At 42.7% G+C, this 23242-nt stretch overlaps 1 protein-coding gene across 3 annotated transcripts in view; it reads right to left on the minus strand.

Annotated features, from left to right (window-relative positions):
* PHIP (pleckstrin homology domain interacting protein) overlaps window positions 1-23242 on the minus strand; it is a 334334-nt gene that overhangs the window by 15863 nt on the left and 295229 nt on the right. For all 3 annotated transcript variants that reach the window (XM_065588082.1, XM_065588081.1, XM_065588080.1), the window contains 3 exons: window positions 22137-22292; window positions 17780-17900; window positions 5388-5513 (listed from right to left, as the gene is read on the minus strand). In XM_065588082.1, the coding sequence (XP_065444154.1) occupies window positions 5388-5513; window positions 17780-17900; window positions 22137-22292 (403 nt within the window). The remainder of the gene's footprint in view (window positions 1-5387; window positions 5514-17779; window positions 17901-22136; window positions 22293-23242) is intronic.

The following is a 23242-nucleotide window of genomic DNA, read 5'->3' on the forward strand; positions in this document are numbered from 1 at the left end:
CTGTATTATAGCCTACAGACTATGATCAAGTCACCCCTTTAACTTATCTTTGTTAAGATAAATGGATTGTGATCCTTTAGTCTACCACTATAAGGAATGTTTTCTAATCCTTTAATCATTCTTGTGGCTCTTCTATGAAACCTCTCCAATTTATCAACTTCCTTCTTGAATTGTGGACAGCAGAAATGGACACAAACATCCAGCAGCAATCGCTCCAGTGCCAAATAAGGAGATAACATAACCTCCCTACTCCTATTCAAGGTTCCCCTCTTTTTATGCATCCAAGGATTGCATTAGCCCTTCTGGCCAAGAGCATTGCTCTGAGAGCTCATGCTCAGCTGATGTCACAATGACTTCCAAGTCTTTTTCAGAGTCACTGCTTCCCAGGATAGAGTCCCCCATCCTATACATATGGCCTTCATTCTTTGTTCCCAGATGTATGCATTTACATTTAACAGTATTAAAATACATATTGATCACTTGCACCCATCTTACTAAACAATCCAGATTGCTCTGTATCAGTGACCTGTCCTTTTTTGACTGTTTACCGCTTCCCCAATCTTTGTGTAATCTGCAAACTTTATTGGTAATGATTTTATGTTTTCTTCCAAGTCACTGATAAAAATGTTAATAGCATAGGGCCAAGAGTAGTAAAGGACAACCACAACATCTTTGAGATGTTCTGCTTTTTCAGGTCAGTGATTATATAACTTACAGACTTAGACCTAGTCTACACAAAGACGCTGCAATGGCTGATTTAAAGGTATGTTTTAATGGGCACAAACTAAAACAATACAAGCTATTATTAAACCAAAATAAGAATGTCCACATGGTGTTTTGCACTAGCTTACCTAAATCAGTTTTTTAAAAAGGTATCTTTAGTTAAACCAAGGCAACTTTTGTGTTTAGCTCAGACCTTAGTCAACAAAAAAGCATGTAGGAACAATGGATTTAAAAAAATAAGAAATACACGGAATGCTACCAAAAAAACCTCCCAATCCTAAAAACACACAGATTTACTGTTTTTGGCTATTTTATTGCTCCTTTACTATGCAGCTTAAAACACTGATTTATAAACTGGAATTAATTTACACATCACCTTTACTATTTTGAAAACAAAATAAACAAAAACGTTGATGTTTCCAGGCAAGTTGCTACACACGTGCAATAACTTTAAAGTATTTGATGCTCTTCACTACAGAGCATACATCCTACGTCAAAGTCACAAATGATAAGTTTCAGTGACTCCAGGAAATGCATATACACTGAGGAAATATTAAGAAATGCATATCAAACAGCGGTTCTCAAACTTCATTGCACCGCGACCCCCTTCTGACAACAAAAATTACTACACGACTCCAGGAGGTGGGGATTGAAGCCTAAGCCGACCTGAGTCCTGCCGCCCCAGGTGGGAGGGGCCGTAGCTGAAGCCCTCGGGCTTCAGCCTCAAGCAGGAAGCTTGTAACCGGAGTCCCACTGCTCAGAGCTGAAGGTGATGCCTGAGCTTCGTCACCCAGGGCTGAAGCCCTTAGGCTTGGGCTTCGGCCCTGGGTGGTGGGGCTTGTATTTCAGCCATGGGCCCCAGCAAGTCTAACACCAGCCCTGGTGACCCCATTAAAATGGGGTCCTTACCCACTTTGGGATCCCAACCCATAGTTTGAGAACTGCTGCGCTAGATCATCTCCTTATGAGCCATTATGGCTTACTAGATAAATAAATCTGTAGATGTTTTCTTTTCAAATTATTTAAATATGCATTTGCTAATGAACATTCTGTGATATATCACATAAGTATTATTTGCCCACTCGCAGATAACTAATACAGCTTTGAACATATATGACGACTTTATCAAACAAATATAGGACTACTGCAGCTTTTCTGAACTTTCCTTGAAACAATTCTGTTTTGAAGATCAACAGAAAGGGTAACATTGAGAAGAAAAACTGTCATACTAGAGTCTTGTGTTCTAATGATTTTAATATGATAATTGATGCTTATAAAAAGTAAGACTAGATCCTTATCTAATGAAAGACCTTCATTTGTTTATTTTTCCTCAAAGGATTATTGAGGAGTAGTAGTGATGCTATCGTTAACACCGTGTTCTATATTATATTTAAAGCTGAAATTCAACCTTTATTGTATATGTAATGCACAATGTGTCTGCCCCAAAGTTTCAGCGCATAACCTGAGTAAAAAAATAAGAAATACATGGAACACTATAAAAAAAAAAAAAAAAAAACAGTCCTAAAAACACACAGATTTACTGGTTTTGGATATTTTATCAATTTTCTGGTAATTTTCAAGTAAATCTGTTAATTAATTTGAGTTCAACCAGTTGAAAATTAGCCTTAAGACAATTCACATTCTGAGTCTCTCAATTTTTTGGGCCTCTCCAGTTTCAATAATATACTGTACAAAGTCAGAAATGAATGCATAGTGAAAGTCTGGGGGTCCCTCTGAGGTTATGCAATTATTTTATTAATAAAAGGAAAAGATTAATTATGTTATTCATAACCAAATCCTTATGCCCAGCAGTTAACAGATGGAGAACAGGAAGTATATTTGCTACCTCCATTCTCTGATGAGGTATGTGTAAGCCTTTTTGAACACTTTAAGAAAGGAATACAACACTCCCTTTTGTCATACATCTCCAGTAATGTTCCCTGCATCTGCAAATGGTACATGGGGAATGGCTTTTGCTAATGTAGGGGCATTTGTGTTGTATTGGAAAAGAGGATCTTTGACAAAGACCAGTAATTCTGTCAAAGACCAGGATTCGTTGTGAAACCATTCAGGCCTGAACCAGCTTGGATGCCAGCTTTTCTACACTGCCATTCCCAAACAGGAGTTTGAGAGACTTTCCAGAACTGCACACAAGGGATAGGTGGAGAAAAGGAAAAAAGAGAAGCCTGGCTTGTTTCTGGTAGTAGTGGCAGTGAGTTTGGAATGCTGGCACTCCTAGTCGGGTAGAGTTAACATTGTGTAGTGGTTATTCTAGTAATAAGGGGTGGCGTCTCTGTGGATGGAGGAAGAGGGGGTATATATTGCTGATGTCTTAAAACAATTTCCTTGCTTTTGTGTTAGGAATATAATGTATAGACTGACCTTTAACCGATACACAACATAGAATGTGTGTGTATTAATAAGTCTGGTGTCAGGAAGAGGCGATGCAGAGGCTTTGGGTAGTGGCGGCTTCAGCACCAACAGCATCTCAATTTTGTGTGAGAGAGATACCCTCCTCCCTGCCAGGCAGCAGAGAAGCTTCTCCAACCCAGGATAGAGAGAATCTTACTACCCCTTACTGGTACCCGAGGATTTATCTTGCTGAACTCCCACTGCAAAGTACCCCAATCCTCTTCTTTTGGCTGTGGGGAGCCTGATATGTTCAGGGTGGGAAGACTGTGCTGTGACTGTAGAAGTGGCAGCTCCTCTCCCAAATGGAGGCAGCTGCCAGCCTAGCGCTGGGAGGGAATAATGAGCCCCCAGTTACAGAAGCAGAGGCCTGGAAATCAGAGAGCAAGCAGTGAGTGAGCGACTATATGAAACTGAATGAAGAACAAAAAGGGACTGAGTGGGACCAGGCCCAGCAAGAAAAAAAAAAGAACCTGACCAAAACAACACATGCTACTACACACACTTCTCTGTCTGGGGAGAGAATGAGAGAACAAACACCACATGACAGATATGTAGTCATGTTGCTTAATGTATTACTAGAAGGCGCTCATGTACTATGGTGATGGGCATGGTATAAGAACCTATCCAAAACAGAAAAAGGGATGGTTATTACACAGTATCAAGCTGAAGGGTTTGGGCATGTGCCTCTCTCCCCCAAGATATTGGTTTGGAGTCAGCTACATGTGCTTATATTGCCATTGCTGGACAAATCAAAATTCCAGACTTTGCACCTCTGCAGGACTCCCCTCACAAAGGGTATGTGGGATTACAGACATTATCTTTTACTGAAATTTGTAAAGGATCTTGTTCTTCAGCTCCCATTTTGTTACTTTTGTGCAAGAGGCTTATGGAGGATGTTTTACCTAGTTGACTCTGATTCACTAGTGCTATCAGGCACCTGCCTTGGCCCAATTTGAGCTCTTTGGTTGAGTATTGGTATGTCTACACTGCAACTAAAAAACTGTGGATGGCCCAAGTCAGCTGACTCGGGCTCGGGCTAAGGGCTGTTTAACTGCAGTATAGACATATACCTCTATGTGTGGCTCCTAACAACGAACAAGAACTGGGTAAGCATTTCTGTGATTTAAGGATGAGACAGCTCTTACACAATGTGTCTAAGGACTTGTCTACACAAACATTTAGCTGGTGACAAACTGGGATGTAAATCTACTTGGCATTTCCCTCTGCATACTAATTGTTCGTGTGGACCCTTCTGCTGCACACTAACAATTCTCTAATGCTCTTTGATCTTGACTAGATAGGCCTGATCAAGATGGCACAGTATATTAATAAATTGTTAAACAAATAAAATGCTGACAAAGACTCTTATTCCTATTCTCTACTGAATTTTAGTATGAGACTGGAAGGGCCCATCTGGTTTAAGAGGCCATGACTGCACTACTGAAAAATCACTCCCTTACTTTTTTGTTTTAAACTTGCCCTTTACTTTTTTTCCCCGCTGGAGAAAGGAGTGGAGGGGGAAGAAAATAAATTGAAAGTAGGTTTTTACATCAAAAATTCTCAAAATATTTTATTTAGAATTTTAATCAAAAATGAAATGTTTTACAAACCACACAAATTTTTCATGAAACACAATTTCCATTTTCCAACTAGCTCTAGTTACACTAAACGGGAAGGTTTTAGAATGAAATTCCTACAGGTACTGAATTATTAGCTCCATGTTTTAATACTGTGTTAAGGAGATTATTTTCGTATCTATACCCTCTATAAACCACTAAATCTATCACTTGTCAGAAAGCTTATGTAGGAAATGAAAAATCAGACTATATATCATAATTAATTTAATTCTGAAATTTCCCTTTCAAGAGTAATTGGTATGTTTCTGCTTTTAGAAAGTTTCAAATATTTCTTGATATTCTACATAAATATTTCCTGAAAAAAAAAAAAGCCTTAGGATGTTAATGTCCAGATTCAATTTCTAATTTGTCATTATTCAATTCCTTGTTTCTGAAATGTTTTGTTTTATAAACTCCAGTGCATTAAACTGAATCCTATTTTGCAGTAATTGACATAATGTTCTTTACATAGCCCTTGAGTTTCCCCTCTCCCTTTCTAAAGATAAATGTTTTGCACTTCTGACCTTCAGTAAAGTAGATGGCAGGCTCACATTAACATGCAAAATTATCTACTAGTCACTTTTTATCTATTGTTAGAAAATAGAACAAAAATATTAGATCTGTTCATCAACTCACTTTATGAAGTGTAGCAGAAGATCTGTAACGAATTTGGCAGATTTAACAATAGGGCTTCCTGGTTCATTGAACGTGCGTGTATTATGTTCTATGTACCGAACTTCCCACATAAGTGAAGAAAGCCGCCTTTGTGGGGAAGGAAAAAAACAAACATAGAAAAGAAATTGAACAGTTACATATTATAATATCTGGGTTAAAATTTTTAAAAAGTCTCCCATATCTCCTCTCAAGCAGTTTAAAAAAGGAGTAACAGCCAAAAATTACAGTTCTTGGTTAGAGCAAGAAATCATATACTCTTATATAACTCTCTTCCTGGACAACAGCAGGCAGTTTTCTCTTGCTTCTGGCTCCTACATGTGTGTCTGATGTACATGGGGAGGGTATGTGGCTAGTGAGTGAAATGAGGGGAGAGCTTTGAGACCCTCACCACCAGTCAATCAGAAGATGGCTCAGAGGAATGTACTCCCATGCTTCCCAGGCAATTCAGCTGGCTATCTATAGCTCTTCTCTGTTGCCCAGGCCTGGTCCTTGCCCTCCTAAAGAAGATGGTTAAGGGGACAAAAAATTTCCTCTCATAGGCAGAGTCCTAGAGCAACAGCTAGAATGTAGCTCTGATGAATACAGCCCCCAGTTACAGAACAGCAGTCCCTGCCTGCAATCACAGCACAAGTAAATGCATTTTAAAAAACTGATGCAACTATTAATATTTTCTATGTTGTATGATTGTCAAAAAATGAGGACACCCCCCATTTCAAACTAAATTCATTCTTAAAAGTGGTATGGAAATTGAGAGTAGGGCCAACTTCCATTTTTGTTGCAATTGCAAAGTACTACGGAAGGAATTTCTAAGAAGCATGTCTTAACTTTCCCCCCCGCCCCTCCCTAATAATTATGAAACCAGACAGAGTGAACTGGAAGACCAATTAATATATTCTACTGAGTGCATATGCACACTAAGAAGACTATGTAAATGTGCTTTGTGTGAACGTGGTACTCAATTCTACAATGTGCTAAAAATACAGTGAAGGAAGGTAGGGTCTTCCTTACACAGTGGTAATATGCTAGGCTTAAGTTTAACAGTCTCTTGTTTCCAAAGGCTAATGACATGTCCCAAGTAAATATCATGGCAAATTACCAGAGATTTCACAAGGGGAGATGCAGTTAACAAGTTTACGTAACTACTGTAAAGGAAAATAAAACTGAAATCTTACCAAGAAGCAAATACAGTACAAAGAAAATGGAGCTTACTTACCTGTAACTGGAAGTATTCTTTGACCTGACCGCAGCATACAATATGGTTTGGCACATGGGCCTTTTGGTGAAATTGTCTAGAACTATGCCAAGTTGGTTAGTACGTGCAATGGCTCTGTTTTTGAGAAATCACCATTTCCGTGTGCATACTGGTGATAGAACAAGTTCTTGGAGACACCAGAAGAACGGCCCCCTGCAAGGATCAATATTATCTCCAACCTTATTCAACTTATATTGGAATGACCTACTATATACCGGGTCTCGCAAGTTTGTTTATGCAGACGACATATGCCTTGACACTCAGTCACACTCCTTTGACATACTTGAGAGGATTCTGAACGCAGCTATGGTTGATTACGGTCAGCAGTGGCACCTGACACCAAGTAGACTATGTCAAGTGTCTTCCACTTACATCATGCAGAAACGGGCAGAGAGTGGAACATAGTTCTCAATGGTCGGCAAATAAAGCATGATTCACATCCGGTCTATCTAGGTGTCACGTTGGATAGAATTCTTACATATCATGACCGCAAAGACAGTGACTAAGGTCAAAACGTGGGGCACCAACGCCCAAACATTATGCACTTCAGCCTTGGCACTCTATTATTTAGTACTGGAGTATTGCGCTCCAGTATGGGCTTGCTGGTCTCACACAAGGATGATCGACGTACAACTTAATTCCACCATGAGTATCATTTCAGGCATACTTAAATCTACTCCCCTACCAGGGTTACTAGTACTCTGCAATATTGCTCTGCACAGTGTTTGTAGGGAGGAGAGTGTAGCAAAGCTCGTGACAAAACTGTGTGATATGCTACATCTACTATTTAATTAAAGACTTGTTTAATCCACCACATGGTCATCAGCCTTCATTTCACTCGTTGTGGATAAGTTTACCAGGTGAGGTATTTACGGCAGAGGATGCATGGCAAGCTTCATGGTATGCAGAGAAAGTGACAAATTATCTTGTCTCGGACCCCACACAATGTCAACCTGGGTTTGATTTACCACACAGGGAATAGAGTCTTCTGAACTGGATTCGTACCGGACATGGAATTTGTGCTGCAGTGGAATTTCGGTGGCGTTTTAGAGACAGTCCACTATGTCAATGTGGGCAGCCACAAACCATGACACACATCATTGAGGACTATAAAATGACTCAACTTCCTGGAGGTCTTCATGCTTTGAACACTGTTGATAAGAATGCTGTGGCTTGGTTTGACCGGATTGTATACGCCAAATAACACTGGAAGATTATCGAGATGTGTGGTCCCTATCTGTATCCCTCAAGTAGATACTCAGGCATCTGAGTCCTGAATTTCTTATAAGCAGTGTCCACTGGCTTGCATGTATGTTGTAGCTCTCCTCATGCTCCCAGCTGAGGGCAAAAAGGGAGGTGTGGATCTCTGCCTCTCCAGTTTTCCATTCTGACCACAGTGTAACAAATTCACAGCAGAGGGGACAGAGGGCAGGTAGTGGAATACAGGCAAGGACCACACATCTTGAAGAACTTCCAGTTACAGGAAAGTAACCTATATTTCTTCTTTGAGTGATGGTTCCTATGTGTATGGGAGAGCCACAAACTGTAGTCAAACAGGTGGTGGGAGCGAGGGCTGAGAAGTGGGCCCACCCACTCCACCGGGCTCTGTCCCAGGGCCCTGTGAGGACTATCAAAGGTCTGACAGCCACATGTGCCTTAAGTCTGCCTTCCCTAGGCCACTTCCTACCACTGCACGACTGTCCAAAATTCACCAAATTCACTTCAAGGAGATGTGCAGGGAGTCAGCTCATTGTTTGGCAGCTCGTTGTGGCTGTGCATGGTGTGATAGCTCCCTCTTCCTCAGGGTGGCGGCTGCCTCCTCCTATTGCTTGGCCCTCAGCCAGGTCAGTTCCGGGTGTCTCCCCTACTGGGATAGTCCATAAACAAAACTAGGTGAGTTAACACAAACAAACTGAGTCCATACAAGAGAAAGAGGAATGTCTCCCGATAGGGGTGTTTCTGAAGCAGGTTCTCCCTTCTATCAGGGAAAGATCTTTGGGCAGTTGTTCTAGGGCGAGATCTTGCCTTCCTTCAGCTCTTCTCAGGACCTGCGAGTTGCAGGTTTGTGCTCTTCCCTTGTCTGCCCCCAAATGAGCTATTCTGCTTCCTTTAAACTCCTCCTCCAGTCTGTGCATCCCTTACAGGCCCAGACCAGCTCCTTAACCCCTTGTTGACCAGTCTGGGGTTTGTATACCCCATCACACTGCCTTCCTTTATCTCATATGGATCTCTCTCTCAGAGATGAATCTGAAGTAGCTTGCTCTTGGTGGAATAAGCCTTTACCCCTTCTGGTGGGGGGATGCCAGATAGTTGATAACAAAGCGTAATACAGCCCAAGATTCATTTCAAAAGCCTCTGCGCTGATATAGGTTGACCTCTTGATCGTTCCGCTATGGAAAAAATAGTTTAGGTGTCTTTGTAATGTCCCTTGTTCTCTGTAGATAAAAGGCCAAAGCTCTCTGGATGTCCAGAGAATGCAGTCCTCTCTCCTCTTCCAAGGCACGTGGTTTAGGAAAAAATACAGGGGAGTGGATGACCTGACTCATATGAATCTCAAAAACTACCTTAGGCATGAATCTGGAGAGGGGACGTAGCAAGACCTTTTCTTTATAGAAGATAGTATATGGTGGGCCCACCATACAATAATAGGGTTAGAAGGGACTGTAAGGGTCATCGAGTCTAACTCCCTGCCAAGATGCAGGATTTGTTATGTCTAAAACATCCAAGACAGATGACTTATGGCCATAATCGCTCCCAGTTCACTGACTCTTCTGGCCAAAGTTATGGCTGTCAGAAAGGCCACATTCAATGACAGATGGATCATAGAGCATGGAGCCAGCGGCTCAAAGGGAGTCTCAGTGAGAGACAACTGAACAAAATTGAGGTCCCACTGTGGTGCGGACTTCATCACTGGTGGAAAGGATCTGAGAATTCCCTTCAAAAAATCTAGTTGTGATGGTGTACGAAAGATCATATGGTTATCCACTATAGGATGGAAAGCACTGATTGCTAAATGCACCTGCAGGGAATTGAATGCAAGATCCAAAGGCTTAAGGGTAAAGAGATAACTCTAATATATCAAGGATTCCGACAGAGTCCAGAGGCAAATTGTGTTGATGAACCCAAGTGGAGGAAAGCTTCTATTTAGCATAGGAACAGCTTCTCATAGAATCTTTTCTACTTTGGTTAAAGATGGATTGCCCTCTTGGAACATGAGTGTTCTATCCCTGATGCCCATCCAAATACCAGACTCTGAGTTGCAGTGGCCCTGGATTGTGACCTTGCCCCTGTGTTGCGTTAGAAGGTCCGGCAATGTGCCGATGTTCATGGTTGGCTGTACTGAGAGCTTCAACACATCAGTGAACCGGACCTGTCTCGGCCAGTTGGGTGCAATGAGGTGGAGTAAATATACCGACGCAGAGCTCTCTGTGCTGATGTAGATCTGCCCTCTATCTCAGCATATCTTAGGGAAAAAATGTGGTATCAAAGGAACTAGAGGGAAAGCATATGCCAGGTGGCCCTTCCACAACATGAGGGCATCTCCCAACAGGTCTTTCCCAGGGATGCTCTGGAGCAATACTGAGGAAGCTTCCTGTTCACATGTGAGGCGAAAAGGTGTCAGGCTGGCATTCCCCACTGAGCAAACATGTCACTGAGAACCAAATCATGACTCTGATTCGTGATTTGTGGAAAAACATCTGCTCAGGGAGTCTGCTAGGGAATTTTGCATCCCTGGTAAGTATAGTGTTGATGGAGTTATGCGATGTGATGCACAAAGAGAGATCTCATTCCCCCTTGCTTGTTTATATAAGATATTGCTGTCATATTGACCAATGTTATCTGAAAGTGTTTGGATTGGATGAGTGGGAGGAAGGCATTGCAGGCTCAATGTATCACACTGAGTTCTAGTAAGCTGATATGCATTCTAAACTCATAGAGGTACAGACGACCTGTTCCATATGATCTCCCATGTGCACACTGTGACCCAAAAGGGAGGCATCAGTAATGATGGTTGCTTCAGGTTTCGATGTGTCTACCAGACAAGAGAGCCTAGCAGAATGAGCAGAATTGGGACCTTGTTCATGGTGCCCTTCTCTGGTGAATACTCTAAGAAGCCAGGCTTTTAGGCACTGTAGACGTAGCCTGGCAAACGGTGTAACATAGGTGCATGAAGTCATGTGGCCAAGGAGGGAAAGGCAAGTTCTGACTGATGTCCTGGGTCTAATAGAGATCTTGTGCATGAGAATGCTTGTGGCCTGAAACCTTTTGAGAGGTAGATACGCTCTTGTGCAGTTAAGTCTAATGTCACCCTTATGAAGTTTATGCACCTCATGTGGACCAACATGGATTTTTTGTGATTGATGCAGACACCTAAGGAAGGTAAAAGACTGAGCAGAACACAGGTTCCCCTGTGGACCTCCTTTTAGGAGTAATAGAATCATAGAAGATTAGGGTTGGAAGAGACCTCAGGAGGTCATCTAGTCCAATCCTCTGCTCAAAGCAGGACCAATCGCAACTAAATCATCCCAGCCAGAGCTTTGTCAAGCCGGGCCTTAAAAACTCTAAAGATGGAGATTCCACCACCTCCATAGGTAACCCATTCCAGTGCTTCACCACTCTCCTAGTGAAATAGTTTTTCCTCATATCCAACCTAGATGTCCCCGACTGCAACTTGAGACCATTGCTCCTTGTTCTGTCATCTGCCACCACTGAGAACAGCCGAGCTCCATCCTCTTTGGAACCCCCCTTTACGATAGTTGAAGGCTGCTATCAAATCCCCCTCACTCTTCTCTTCTGCAGACTAAATAACCCCAGTTCCCTCAGCCTCTCCTCCTAAGTCACGTGCCCCAGCCCCCTAATCATTTGCATTGCCCTCCGCTGGACTCTCTCCAATTTGTCCACAACCTTTCTGTAGTGGGGGGCCCAAAACTGGACGCAATACTCCAGATGTGGCCTCACCACATCTGTGGTGCTGAATAGAGGGGAATAATCACTTCCCTCGATCTGCTGGCAATGCTCTTACGAATGCAGCCTGTAGTGGGGCAGCTGCCCCACTCCCTGAATTTGGGCTGCAGCAGGCCAGTGGGCCTGCGCAGACAGGGAGCCAATCAGGGAAGGCCTTATAGGGAGCCAATCAGGGCCCAGATTGGAGGGAGCCAATCAGGGCCAGGCTCAGCCCTATAAGAAGGCTGCTCAGGACAGGAGCACGGAGTCTGTCCCAGGCCTTCGACAGGGGAGGGTCTGTCTCCAGGCTGGGAGACTAGCACCCGGGACAGCGCAGTGCTGGGCAGGCCTGGGGGAGCAGAGGGTAACTCCAGCCCGGAGTCTGTCAGGCTGCAGGCCCTGAAGGGAAGGGCCTAGCCGGTGCTAGGGTCTGAAGGGGAAGCGGCCCAGGGAGAAGGAGGGCAGGACGGCTGCCACTAGAAGGTCCCTGAGTTGGGACCCAGAGCAGTGGGCGGGCCTGGGTCCCCCCCTTTCCCCCTTGCCTTGCACCCGGCCGACGGAGCGGCCAGCTAGAGTTGCACCAACCCCCGCCGATAGGGGAGTGACTTTGAGGGTGCAGTTGGCCACATCGGCCAGGATGCAGAGAGGCAGCTGATTGACACCCCCCCCCGGAAGGGGGTGAAGATGGACTAAGGGGCACTGCTGGAGGGCAGTGGCTCGAAGAGGACGCCGCGAGCTAGGGAGCAACGCGGGTCCGGACACGCCAACCGAGGGCAAGATGACGGACGGGACACCACCAGGAGGAGGCGCTCCACTGGACAGAGCTAATTCCCGAGACAACTGGTAGGAGGCGCCAGGTGGTGAGTCCCAACCCTGTGACACAGCCCAACATGCCATTAGCCTTCTTGGCAACAAGGGCACACTGTTGACTCATATTCAGCTGCTTGTCCACTGTAATCCCCAGGTCCTTTTCTGCAGAACTGCCGCTTAGCCAGTCAGTCCCCAATCTGTAGCAGTGCATAGGATTCTTCTGTCCTAAGTGCACTTGTCCTCGTTGAACCTCATCAGATTTCTTTTGGCCCAATCCTCCAATTTGTCTAGGTCACTCTGGACCCTATCCCTACCCTCCAGCGTATCTACCTCTCCCTCCAGCTTAGTGTCATCCTCAAACTTGCTGAGGGTGCAATGCATCCCATCATCCAGATCATTAATGAAGATATTGAACAAAACTGGCCCCAGGACCGACCCCGAGGGCACTCCACTTGATACTGGATGCCAACTAGACATCGAGCCGTTGATCACTACCCATTGAGCCCAACGATATAGCCAGCTTTCTATCCATTTTATACTCCATTCATCCAATCCACACTTCTTTAACTTGCTGGCAAGAATACTGTGGGAGATTGTATCAAAAGCTTTGCTAAAGTCAAGGTAAATCACGTCCACCGCTTTCCCCATATCCACAGAGCCCGTTATCTCAACATAGAAGGCAATCAGGTTGGTCAGGCATGACTTGCCCTTGGTGAATCCCTGTTGACTGTTCCTGATCACCTTCCTCTCCTCCAAGTGTTTCAAAATGCATTTCTTGAGGACCTGCTTCATGATTTTTCCAGGGACTGAGGTGAGGCTGACCGATCTGTAGTTCTCCGGATTCCCCTTCTTCCCTTTTCTAAGTTGCCTCTGAGAAGCCAGTCATCAAGGTACGGGAAGACTGTAAATCCTTCTCTTCTCATCCCAGCAGCCACAATTTAGAAAACTGTTGTAAACACCATTGGTGCTGTGGTCAGACCAACGGGGAGGACTCTGAATTGGTAAAGGTCATGATCAAAGAGGAACCCAAGGAAACTCCTGTGAACTGGATGAATATCTATATGAAAATATGCATCTTTCACATCAAGAGCCATGAATCATTTGCCCTCCTCTAACAAGAGAATTATCTATGCCAAGGAGATCATGCGCAATTTAGTTTTTGGATAAACTTAACTGACACAGACTGAGAACTGGCCTCCATTATTCTTGGGACTCAGGAAGTAAGGGGAATACAATCCTTTCCCGTGGTGTTGAGGTGGAACTTTTTCTATGGCTCCCCTGAGGTACAGGGAGTTCACTTCCTGTTGTAAAATCTCATTGTAAGAGTGATCCCTGAAGAGGAACTGGGTAAGGGATGTCAGAAACTGGAACAGTCACCATGGATAAGATCTAAAACAATTTGTTTGTAGTTTGGGATGTCCAGTTTTTGACAAATTGAGTAAGGTGGCCTCCAAACATCTGAATAGGGGACAGGAGAGGTATCAATAAAGGGACAGAGGTCTCAACATTCCCATCAAAAGAAACTTTACCTGGGGGTTAGAGCATGAAACAGCAGTGGATGTTGCAAAGGCTGGATTCTTAGATCTATACATCATCTGTCTTTTGCATGGTGACTCCTAAGGAGTTAATGATAAATGGGCTGAAGAGTTGGTCTTGACCTATATACCGGTCTATGATGCTTCCTCTTGGGAACACGGGTATAAATGCCCAGCAAGTGAAGCATTGTTTCTGAATCTTTGAGCGAGTGGAGAAACTCGTGGAGAAAGCCGTTCTGAGGACATGTGCTGTGAAGATGTGGACTAACCGCCCGGTAGCTGTTTGACAGATGTCTTGCCAGGACACATCTGCTAGTGAGGCCAATATGGTGGCCCGCGCTCGTGTAGACTCTAGCAGGTGAGAGTACACCAGATTGGTTGTAGCATTCTTGGATGCAACCCAATACCCATTTGGAGACTGGTTAGGAAGAGAAGGCTTGACCCTTGGACCGTTCGGCAATGGCCATGAAGAGCTTTGGCAATGTGTGAAAGGGTCGAGTCCTGTGAAGGTAGAAAGTCATCGAGGGAATGTAGGACCTTGTCAGTGTGGGAAGTGTGTGGTTTGGGTAGAAAACAGGTAGATGGATGCACTGGTTCAGGTGGAATTCCTACATGATCTTTGAGAAAATTTAGCATGGAGTCGAAGGGACACTTTGTCATTGTGGAATGTGGTCTGTGTGGGGGGGTGATTTGCCATCATAGCTGCCAGCTCACTGACCCACCTGGCTGAAGTTATGGCTACCAGGAATGCCACTTTCATCAAGAGGTGGGAGAGGGAGAATTTGCCAACAGTTCAAAGGATGGTTTTACGGGAGCGGAAAGGATGAGATTAAGGTCCTATATGGGTGTGGGCTTCAGTACTGGCGGGAAGTATTGAGTAAACCCTTCATGAAGTGGACAGTGATGGGGTGCGTAAAGGCTGAGGTGCTGTCAATAGGGGGAAGAAAGGTACTGATTGCTGCTAGGGACACCCGTACAGAAGCGATGGCTATGTCGGACATTTTGAGGGTGAGAAGATAGTTCAGGACAACTGGTATAGATACTGTGTCTCTATTTTGCTTGGCAGCATGCCTGGTGGATTCTCTCCTGCTCTGTGTAAGGATTCGCCGCACCAGGGTGGAGCATGCCTGGTCTACCCTTGACACCCATCCAAATACCAGGCCATGAGGTGAAGAGGGCTTGGATTGGGATGCCAGAGTCTCCCCCAATCTTGTGTGAATAGATCTGGGAGTGTGCGAATGCAGATCGGTGTGCGGGTGCAGAGTCAAAGGAGGTCCATGAACCAGATCCGACGAGGCTACAAGTAGTGCTGTGGCTCTGTGTCTGCAAATCTTGCATAGCTCTTGCGGAAGAAAGGGAATGGGAGGGAAGGCATAGCGAAGATTTCTGATCTGGGGAGGAGGAGAGCGTCACCCTACTGGTCCTCCCCTATCGCCCCTCTGGAACAATGGAGGGGCAGTTTGCTGTTCTCGGAAGTGGCAAAGTGGTCCCATTGCGGGGTGCCCCAGAGCTCGAAAAAGTACTGTAGTGTAGCGTCGTGTAGCTCTCACTCGTGATGGATGTAGAGTGTCTAGCTGAGTGCGTCGGCCTGGGAGTTCTAGATACCTGGGAGGTACATGGCTTGAAGCATTCTGTGGTGTTTAATGCACCAGTTCCAGAGGCATACAGACTCGGAGCTGAGGGAGAGAGACTTGGCGCCACTCTGCTTGTTGACGTACATGACTGCTGTGATGTTGTTGGAAAGGAGTTGAACGTGGAGGGATTGCACAAGTGAGAGAAAGGCCTGACATACGAAACGGACCGCCCAGAGCTCTAGCACGTTTATGTTAATTCTGGCCTCCCTTGGCATCCAGAGACCCTGGGTACGGTGGTCCAGGTGGGCTCCCCAACCTGCAAGGGAGGCATCTGTCATGATGGTGACCTGTGGTATGGGAGGGGCGAAGGGGGTGCCGATTAAGACCTGGGAAGGATCAGTCCACCATGTGAGGGAAGACAGCATGGTCTGGGGAAGGACAACTCTGGTCTGCATATGGTCCATGCTGGGTCTGTAGATGTCAAGTGTTGCGAAGCAGTCTGCCATGAGGAAAGCCCTGGCTGCAACGGAGTTGAGACGCATGCCGATCAAGTGCATTCTCTGTGTAGGTGTCAGCACCAACTTGTCCTTGTTGATGCATATACGTAGAGATGTCAACAGCGGGCGAAGGGCAAGGATCACAGAGGTGACTTCCCACTGTGAGAGTCCCACGAGGACCCAGTCATTGAGATAGGGATACGCTGTGTATCCAAGGTGGTGCATTTCGGCAACCCACCCCAGAGGCAGGGGAGAGAAACAAAACTGATCCTCTCAACCACTAAACTAATCTAATCTAACTAACAAACTCAACTGAACTAAACTAGCAATTAGGAAAAATTCTTTTGGCTGAGGCACACTTGAGGCAGACACGCTCAGGGTCTGTCTCAGACCAAGGCAGTGGAGAAGGAACTGAGGGTGGTTCTCTTGCACAGACCTATATAGCCTTGATGTGGTGCATCAGGAGGTACGGGACCCTTGTGCAGGCCAAATGGACACTGCTATTGAAGGTCTCTGATCAAAAGCACATGGGGTGTACATGCATCTGAAGTGGAGCATCTATAGGGACATTACTTGAAGAAGAACCAAATCTTCAGTTTGCATAGAATTCCTTGGGCAGATAAATATTGTCTTATGATTAATATTGTTTTTTAAAATTAGACATACATTTTGGAACATATTATCTTAGAACAGAACAGAATGTGTATTTGGCAATTTTAATAAAGAATTTCTAAGTTTGCAATAGCATTTCAGTAAAATTTCCAGTAAAAATACCCAGAGAAAGAAAGAGAGAAATGGGCTAGGGGTGAAAGTAAGAGAGAAAAAAGTAAATATCTAATTTTGTTCAAAAGCTCTGATGTCCGTTTTCTCTGACAATGAAAAAACAGTTTTATATTAGAATGGCAACCTAGTAATGTAGGAGTACGCAAGGCGCACTACATATTAATGTTCAGATTCAGCCCAAGTAGCAAAACAACATACCATATGCACAGGGGGAGGGGATAAATTCTCAAAACAAATATCTTCTGTAATTCAAGAGGAGCAGTCCTCCACAAAGTATTTTAATAGAACAATACTTTATCTCCGATAATTAAATACTAAATATTAAAGACAATTTGCCGAACAAAGCCATCATTTAGGAAAAGAGATGAAAACTGTGCTAACAAGTTAAAACAAAATCCAAACAATTGTCTGCAAAATTAATTAAATGGTGTCCTAATTCAATAAGACTTTTATAAAGGGATTAAATTGCCAAGCCAACAGTTTCTTTTTAAAGTATGTGTTATGTGCAGACTCTTACTATAAACTGCCAATAAATACATTAAAATGGCGTAAGGTATAGTCTGCCTATTTTTTCAATTTATCATTTTAAACAGTAAACTGAATATTTTCAATCAGTTTGTTTAATTTTAAAAGCATAAATGCAATTACTTTGATTTGAAAATCACTTTATAGACATATGCCCTGATCCTGCAGTTGGATCCACACACATGGAGCCAACTGCAGGACTAGGCACTTGAACAATATGCATATTCTTAAATTCACATCAAGAAAAATAGCTGGTCAATCCCTACTTTAACACTTTAAAAAAGAAAACCTAGATGAAGGATAGATGCATGGTGAGACAGATGGACACAGTCAATCTATTTCAATCTCTTTGTTAGATATCATCCTATAAAAAGACAAGCAAAAAGATCTGTTTGGCACTACTTGATAGAAGTAACAGAGACTTGGATCTAACCTGTAAAATCTGCTTTCCAGTCTTTGTTTAATGGTACTGAGATCTGTGGGATATGCCACAACAGTGCAATACATTGGATAAGCTTGGAGATCCACAGGTGCCACAAATGCAGAAGCAATATCTAAATACAAATGAAAACTCAATGTGAGATCACATAAAACCAGCCCTTTAATAGTCTGTTTCAGATCTTTTTTATTTTCAACACCCCTCCCCACCCACCCACACCTTAAAGTTTAGAATACAAATAGTAAGTGACAGAAACAAACAAGAAAAGCCAACACTACATACTTTAAAATATTAGTGAAACTTTATACACACACACGTGTGCTGTAGCACATGTAGCACATTAGAAGCAAGAGGAAGACCAAAGACAGGGTAGGCCCACTGCTTAGTAAAGACGGAGAAACAATAACAGGAAACTTGGAAATGGCAGAGATGCTTAATGACTTCTTTGTTTCAGTCTTCACCGAGAAGTCTGAAGGAATGCCTAACATAGTGAATGCTAATGGGAAGGGGGTAGGTTTAGCAGATAAAATAAAAAAAGAACAAGTTAAAAATCACTTAGAAAAGTTAGATGCCTGCAAGTCACCAGGGCCTGATGAAATGCATCTTAGAATACTCAAGGAGCTAATAGAGGAGGTATCTGAGCCTCTAGCTATTATCTTTGGAAAATCATGGGAGACAGGAGAGATTCCAGAAGACTGGAAAAGGGCAAATATAGTGCCCATCTATAAAAAGGGAAATAAAAACAACCCAGGAAACTACAGACCAGTTAGTTTAACTTCTGTGCCAGGGAAGATAATGGAGCAAGTAATTAAGGAAATCATCTGCAAACACTTGGAAGGTGGTAAGGTGATAGGGAACAGCCAGCATGGATTTGTGAAGAACAAATCATGTCAAACCAATCTGATAGCTTTCTTTGATAGGATAACGAGCCATTTGGATAAGTGTGAAGCTGTGGATGTGGTATACCTAGACTTTAGTAAGGCATTTGATACGGTCTCGTATGATATTCTTATCGATAAACTAGGCAAATACAATTTAGATGGGGCAACTATAAGGTGGGTGCATAACTGGCTGGATAACCGTACTCAGAGAGTTGTTATTAATGGTTCCCAATCCTGCTGGAAAGGCATAACGAGTGGGGTACCGCAGGGGTCTGTTTTGGGACCGGCTCTGTTCAATATCTTCATCAACGACTTAGATATTGGCATAGAAAGTACGCTTATTAAGTTTGCGGATGATACCAAACTGGGAGGGATTGCAACTGCTTTGGAGGACAGGGTCATAATTCAAAATGATGTGGACAAATTGGAGAAATGGTCTGAATTAAACAGGATGAAGTTTAACAAAGACAAATGCAAAGTGCTCCACTTAGGAAGAAAAAATCAGTTTCACACATACAGAATGGGAAGAGACTGTCTAGGAAGGAGTACGGCAGAAAGGGATCTAGGGGTTATAGTGGACCACAAGCTAAATATGAGTCAACAGTGTGATGCTGTTGCAAAAAAAAGCAAACATGATTCTGGGATGTATTAACAGGTGTGTTGTGAGCAAGACACGAGAAGTTATTCTTCCGCTCTACTCTGCTCTGGTTAGGCCTCAGCTGGAGTATTGTGTCCAGTTCTGGGCACCGCATTTTAAAAAAGATGTGGAGAAATTGGAAAGGGTCCAGAGAAGAGCAACAAGAATGATTAAAGGTCTTGAGAACATGACCTATGAAGGAAGGCTGAAAGAATTGGGTTTGTTTAGTTTGGAAAAGAGAAGACTGAGAGGGGACATGATAGCAGTTTTCAGGTATCTAAAAGGGTGTCATAAGGAGGAGGAGGGAGAAAACTTGTTCACCTTAGCCTCTAAGGATAGAACAAGAAACAATGAGTTTAAACTGCAGCAAGGGAGGTCTAGGTTGGACATTAGGAAAAAGTTCCTAACTGTCAGGGTGGTTAAACACTGGAATAAATTGCCTAGGGAGGTTGTGGAATCTCCATCTCTGGAGATATTTAAGAGTAGGTTAGATAAATGTCTATCAGGGATGGTCTAGACAGTATTTGGTCCTGCCATGCGGGCAGGGGACTGGACTCGATGACCTCTCGAGGTCCCTTCCAGTCCTAGAAATCTATGAATCTATGCCATAAGCATGATTACTGTAGTGATTAATCAGAGCCATCCCTCTGTGCATGAAGGACTGCACTCTGAGAAGCAGTCCTTATATATATATATATATATAAAGAGAATTACTTTGTTACAGATACAATCTGTAAGTTATATAATTCAAAATATGCAATTCCAAAATATTAACTGGTGCACTTCTGACTCACTCTGCTTTGGAAAAATATCACTTAATTAATCTTTACATTACCACAGTGGTTCTCAACCGGGGGTCTGCGAGCCCTTTCGGGGGGGCTGTGGAGTTCCATGGCTGAAACCAGTCGCCCTCCCTCCCCAGTCTGGAGCATTGCAGGGCTGAAGCCCGCGGCCGACCCCCAAGCCAGAAGCGACATGCGGCTGAAACTGGCAAACCTACCCTCTCCCCCCTTCCCCCCCCCCAAGCCAGGAGCAGTGGGGGACTGAAGCGTTTGTATAGCATGTTGAGGGGGGCCTCGGCAAGAAAAAGGTTGAGAACCCCTGCAATACCACTCCCTCATCTTCAAAGTTCTCAAATTTTAATGTGTAAAGCAATTCTTTAGACTGTTACTATAAAAGCTATAATCCCTGCCCAGAGGAATTTACAAGGAATTTAGGACAAAGACAAATATGATACAAGCAGAAAAAACAATATGCCAGAGTATAATGGAATTCAAACAAGTGAAGGCTTCATAGACTATTTTTCTTTCCCTCCACTTGTACAACTGGACTTATGGTTCTTACAATACCTGATTTTATAGGGGAAGGAATGAAAAAAATAAGTACAAAAATTTAAACTCTAAAATATATTTAAAATATATTTTTAAAAACAAGAATTGACAAAAATTAGTTGCTAGATGAGCTGGCCTTCTAAGAAAAAGGTGAAACAGAATGCTTTATTGCAGTTAAAAATCTACTCTTAAGATTGCTACAGTAAATTGAACCTTTATACAAAACAAGCAACAATAGTAGTAGTTAAAAAAACAAAACTTGAACAGAATATGAAAAGAACCAGCTAAAATAATTTAAATATACCATTACTCTTACTATGGAGGCACAGTAGTGGAAACCTTAATTACAACCTCATACTTTCTCCAAAAGCACATAACATACTGCACATATTACTGCTGGTATTTGCTAATTTGCTAACTCCTTTTGTAATTAATGTTTTACATTATTCTGAAAGAGGGAGATTAATGAGTTATGTGTAGTGTGTTTCCTTATTTGTTGAGGGCAGAAGGTAGTTTCTTGTGAAAATGCAGTGTGTCCCCATCAAAGAAAACATGCTGTATAAACATTCAGGTACCACCAAGGTGTCACATTTAACCAATCTTAATCCCTGTTAAACCAAATTTTTGTTTGTAATAGTTCACACATTTGTTTAAGTACCATATAGACACATGAAAATTAACTATGCAAATTTCAAAAGCCATCTTATCACAAGACCAAAGCCATCTTATCACAAGACCAAAGTTATATATATGCATACCTTTGACTATGTTAAGGACAGAATTAGTGATGTGTATGTAGAAAGAATTTATAGTGTTACACTGTTCAGAAGCTGCCAATATATATCGGCATTTGTCCCCACAAGTGGTAAACTCATGGTGAACCATTTGCTAGCCAATAAATTACACATCCATTCTCCGCACAACCCAAAGAAAAGAAAAATGATGGCTGCAGTACACAGCAGCTTAGTTAGGAAAAATCCCAAGTACAGGTATTCATTGTAACGTTCTCTAGGAAAACAAAACAAATACATACTTTTTGCTATCTGTTCAAAATGAAGTTACAGCTTTTCTATTCAACATAGGGTGCCTCCATTTTCAACATAGCAAGTGATTTTGGGTGCTCAATTTGAGATATCATAAACCGGACTTGATTTTCGAAGGGCAAGTGTTCAGTACTTTCTGAAAATCAAGCTCTTCAAGGTCTTTCAAGTTACATGTTCAAAAATTGAAACACTCAAAATCACTAGTCACCTTTGAAAGTTTGGGTCAGACCGTATACTAAAGGCACTATGTAGATATGTCATGTTGTGAACAAAATATATATATATTTTTTATAAGGTAATAATTCAAGTAGTGATTTTATGACTATTGCAGTTGATCAATGACAGCATTTACTAATTTTGTGGATTGTGGTGTTCTCATAAAAATGCCTCTCATCCCTTCCTATGAAAGTTAGCTTCCATACTGAATGTTTCTTAAATTATTCAATCACAAATGTTTACCTAGAGTCATGAGCTGGTTTATCCCTGCAATAATTCTGTCACATTCCTCATCCCGGGTTCTGGAACCCCATTCTCCATCCAGAGGTTTGTAGATCAATGTTCGGCATTCAACATCAGTTAAAGGAACACTAGTTCCCAGCTCTTCAGGAAACACAGCTGAAATATCCCATAAAAAGACCAGGATGATCACTGAAAAATATTCATCTGTTCATATTTCAAGACAGACATGTGTCTATTAAAAACATAGAGTTATTAATATAGGCAGTATATAGAGTAACATTGTTTTACTGAATAAAAGTGTAAGATGTGTAGTTCTTTGTGCAAAAGACAACAATGCTTTGATACTGTTCCAGGGTCTTACATGCTTCATGTATATTGTTACCAGCTAATAAATGTGTTTTCCAGAATGCAGCTTGCTGGATCCTGCCAGAATTTTGTGGATTTTCTATTTACTAGACTTGCAGACTTACAGTCAGTTTGTGGGATAATGTATTTTTGCAGTAAACAAGGGTAGTTCTGTAGCATGTGAAATTTTTTAAATATATTGATAATTTAACTATGTTCTGGGAACTGTAGTGGTGCTTTATAGGTTTTCAGGTAGAGTTTATAAATAATGGTTTTAACCTATATAGCTCTTGAGATCTGCCTATTTTGAAAATTGCCTTTCTCCTTCTTCCATTGCTGCGGTAAGTGGAGGTTCTTGAACTGGAGCCCGTGAGACACAGAAGAGAAGCTACCATCAGGGCATTCTCTTGAGGGCATTTGACTTTGGAATTAATACCCTGATTTGATAAAAATTAGCCAGAATCTGTTGATTTTCAGGGCACACTGCAGACTTTTGGGCAGGGAAAGTGCAAGAGGGTAAGTTTTTGTAGGTGTAGCAGGAGATTCTTGGGATGTTTGGGTTTGTGGTTGGATGGATATTTTACATTTTGGTATTAGAGATGTTGCTGGTTTTACCTTGTGTGTTACTGTACTTTTAATTATGTCTAAGAGGTAGCAAGAGCCTGGGAGAGGTACTTTATTCTTTAAAACCAAATAATGAGTAAATGAATAAACATATTGAAATAATAAATAATTGTAACAAAATATGTACAGTAGGCTGA

The sequence above is a fragment of the Chrysemys picta genome, chromosome 3 (genome assembly GCF_011386835.1).
Source record: "Chrysemys picta bellii isolate R12L10 chromosome 3, ASM1138683v2, whole genome shotgun sequence".
Taxonomy (NCBI): domain Eukaryota; kingdom Metazoa; phylum Chordata; order Testudines; family Emydidae; genus Chrysemys; species Chrysemys picta.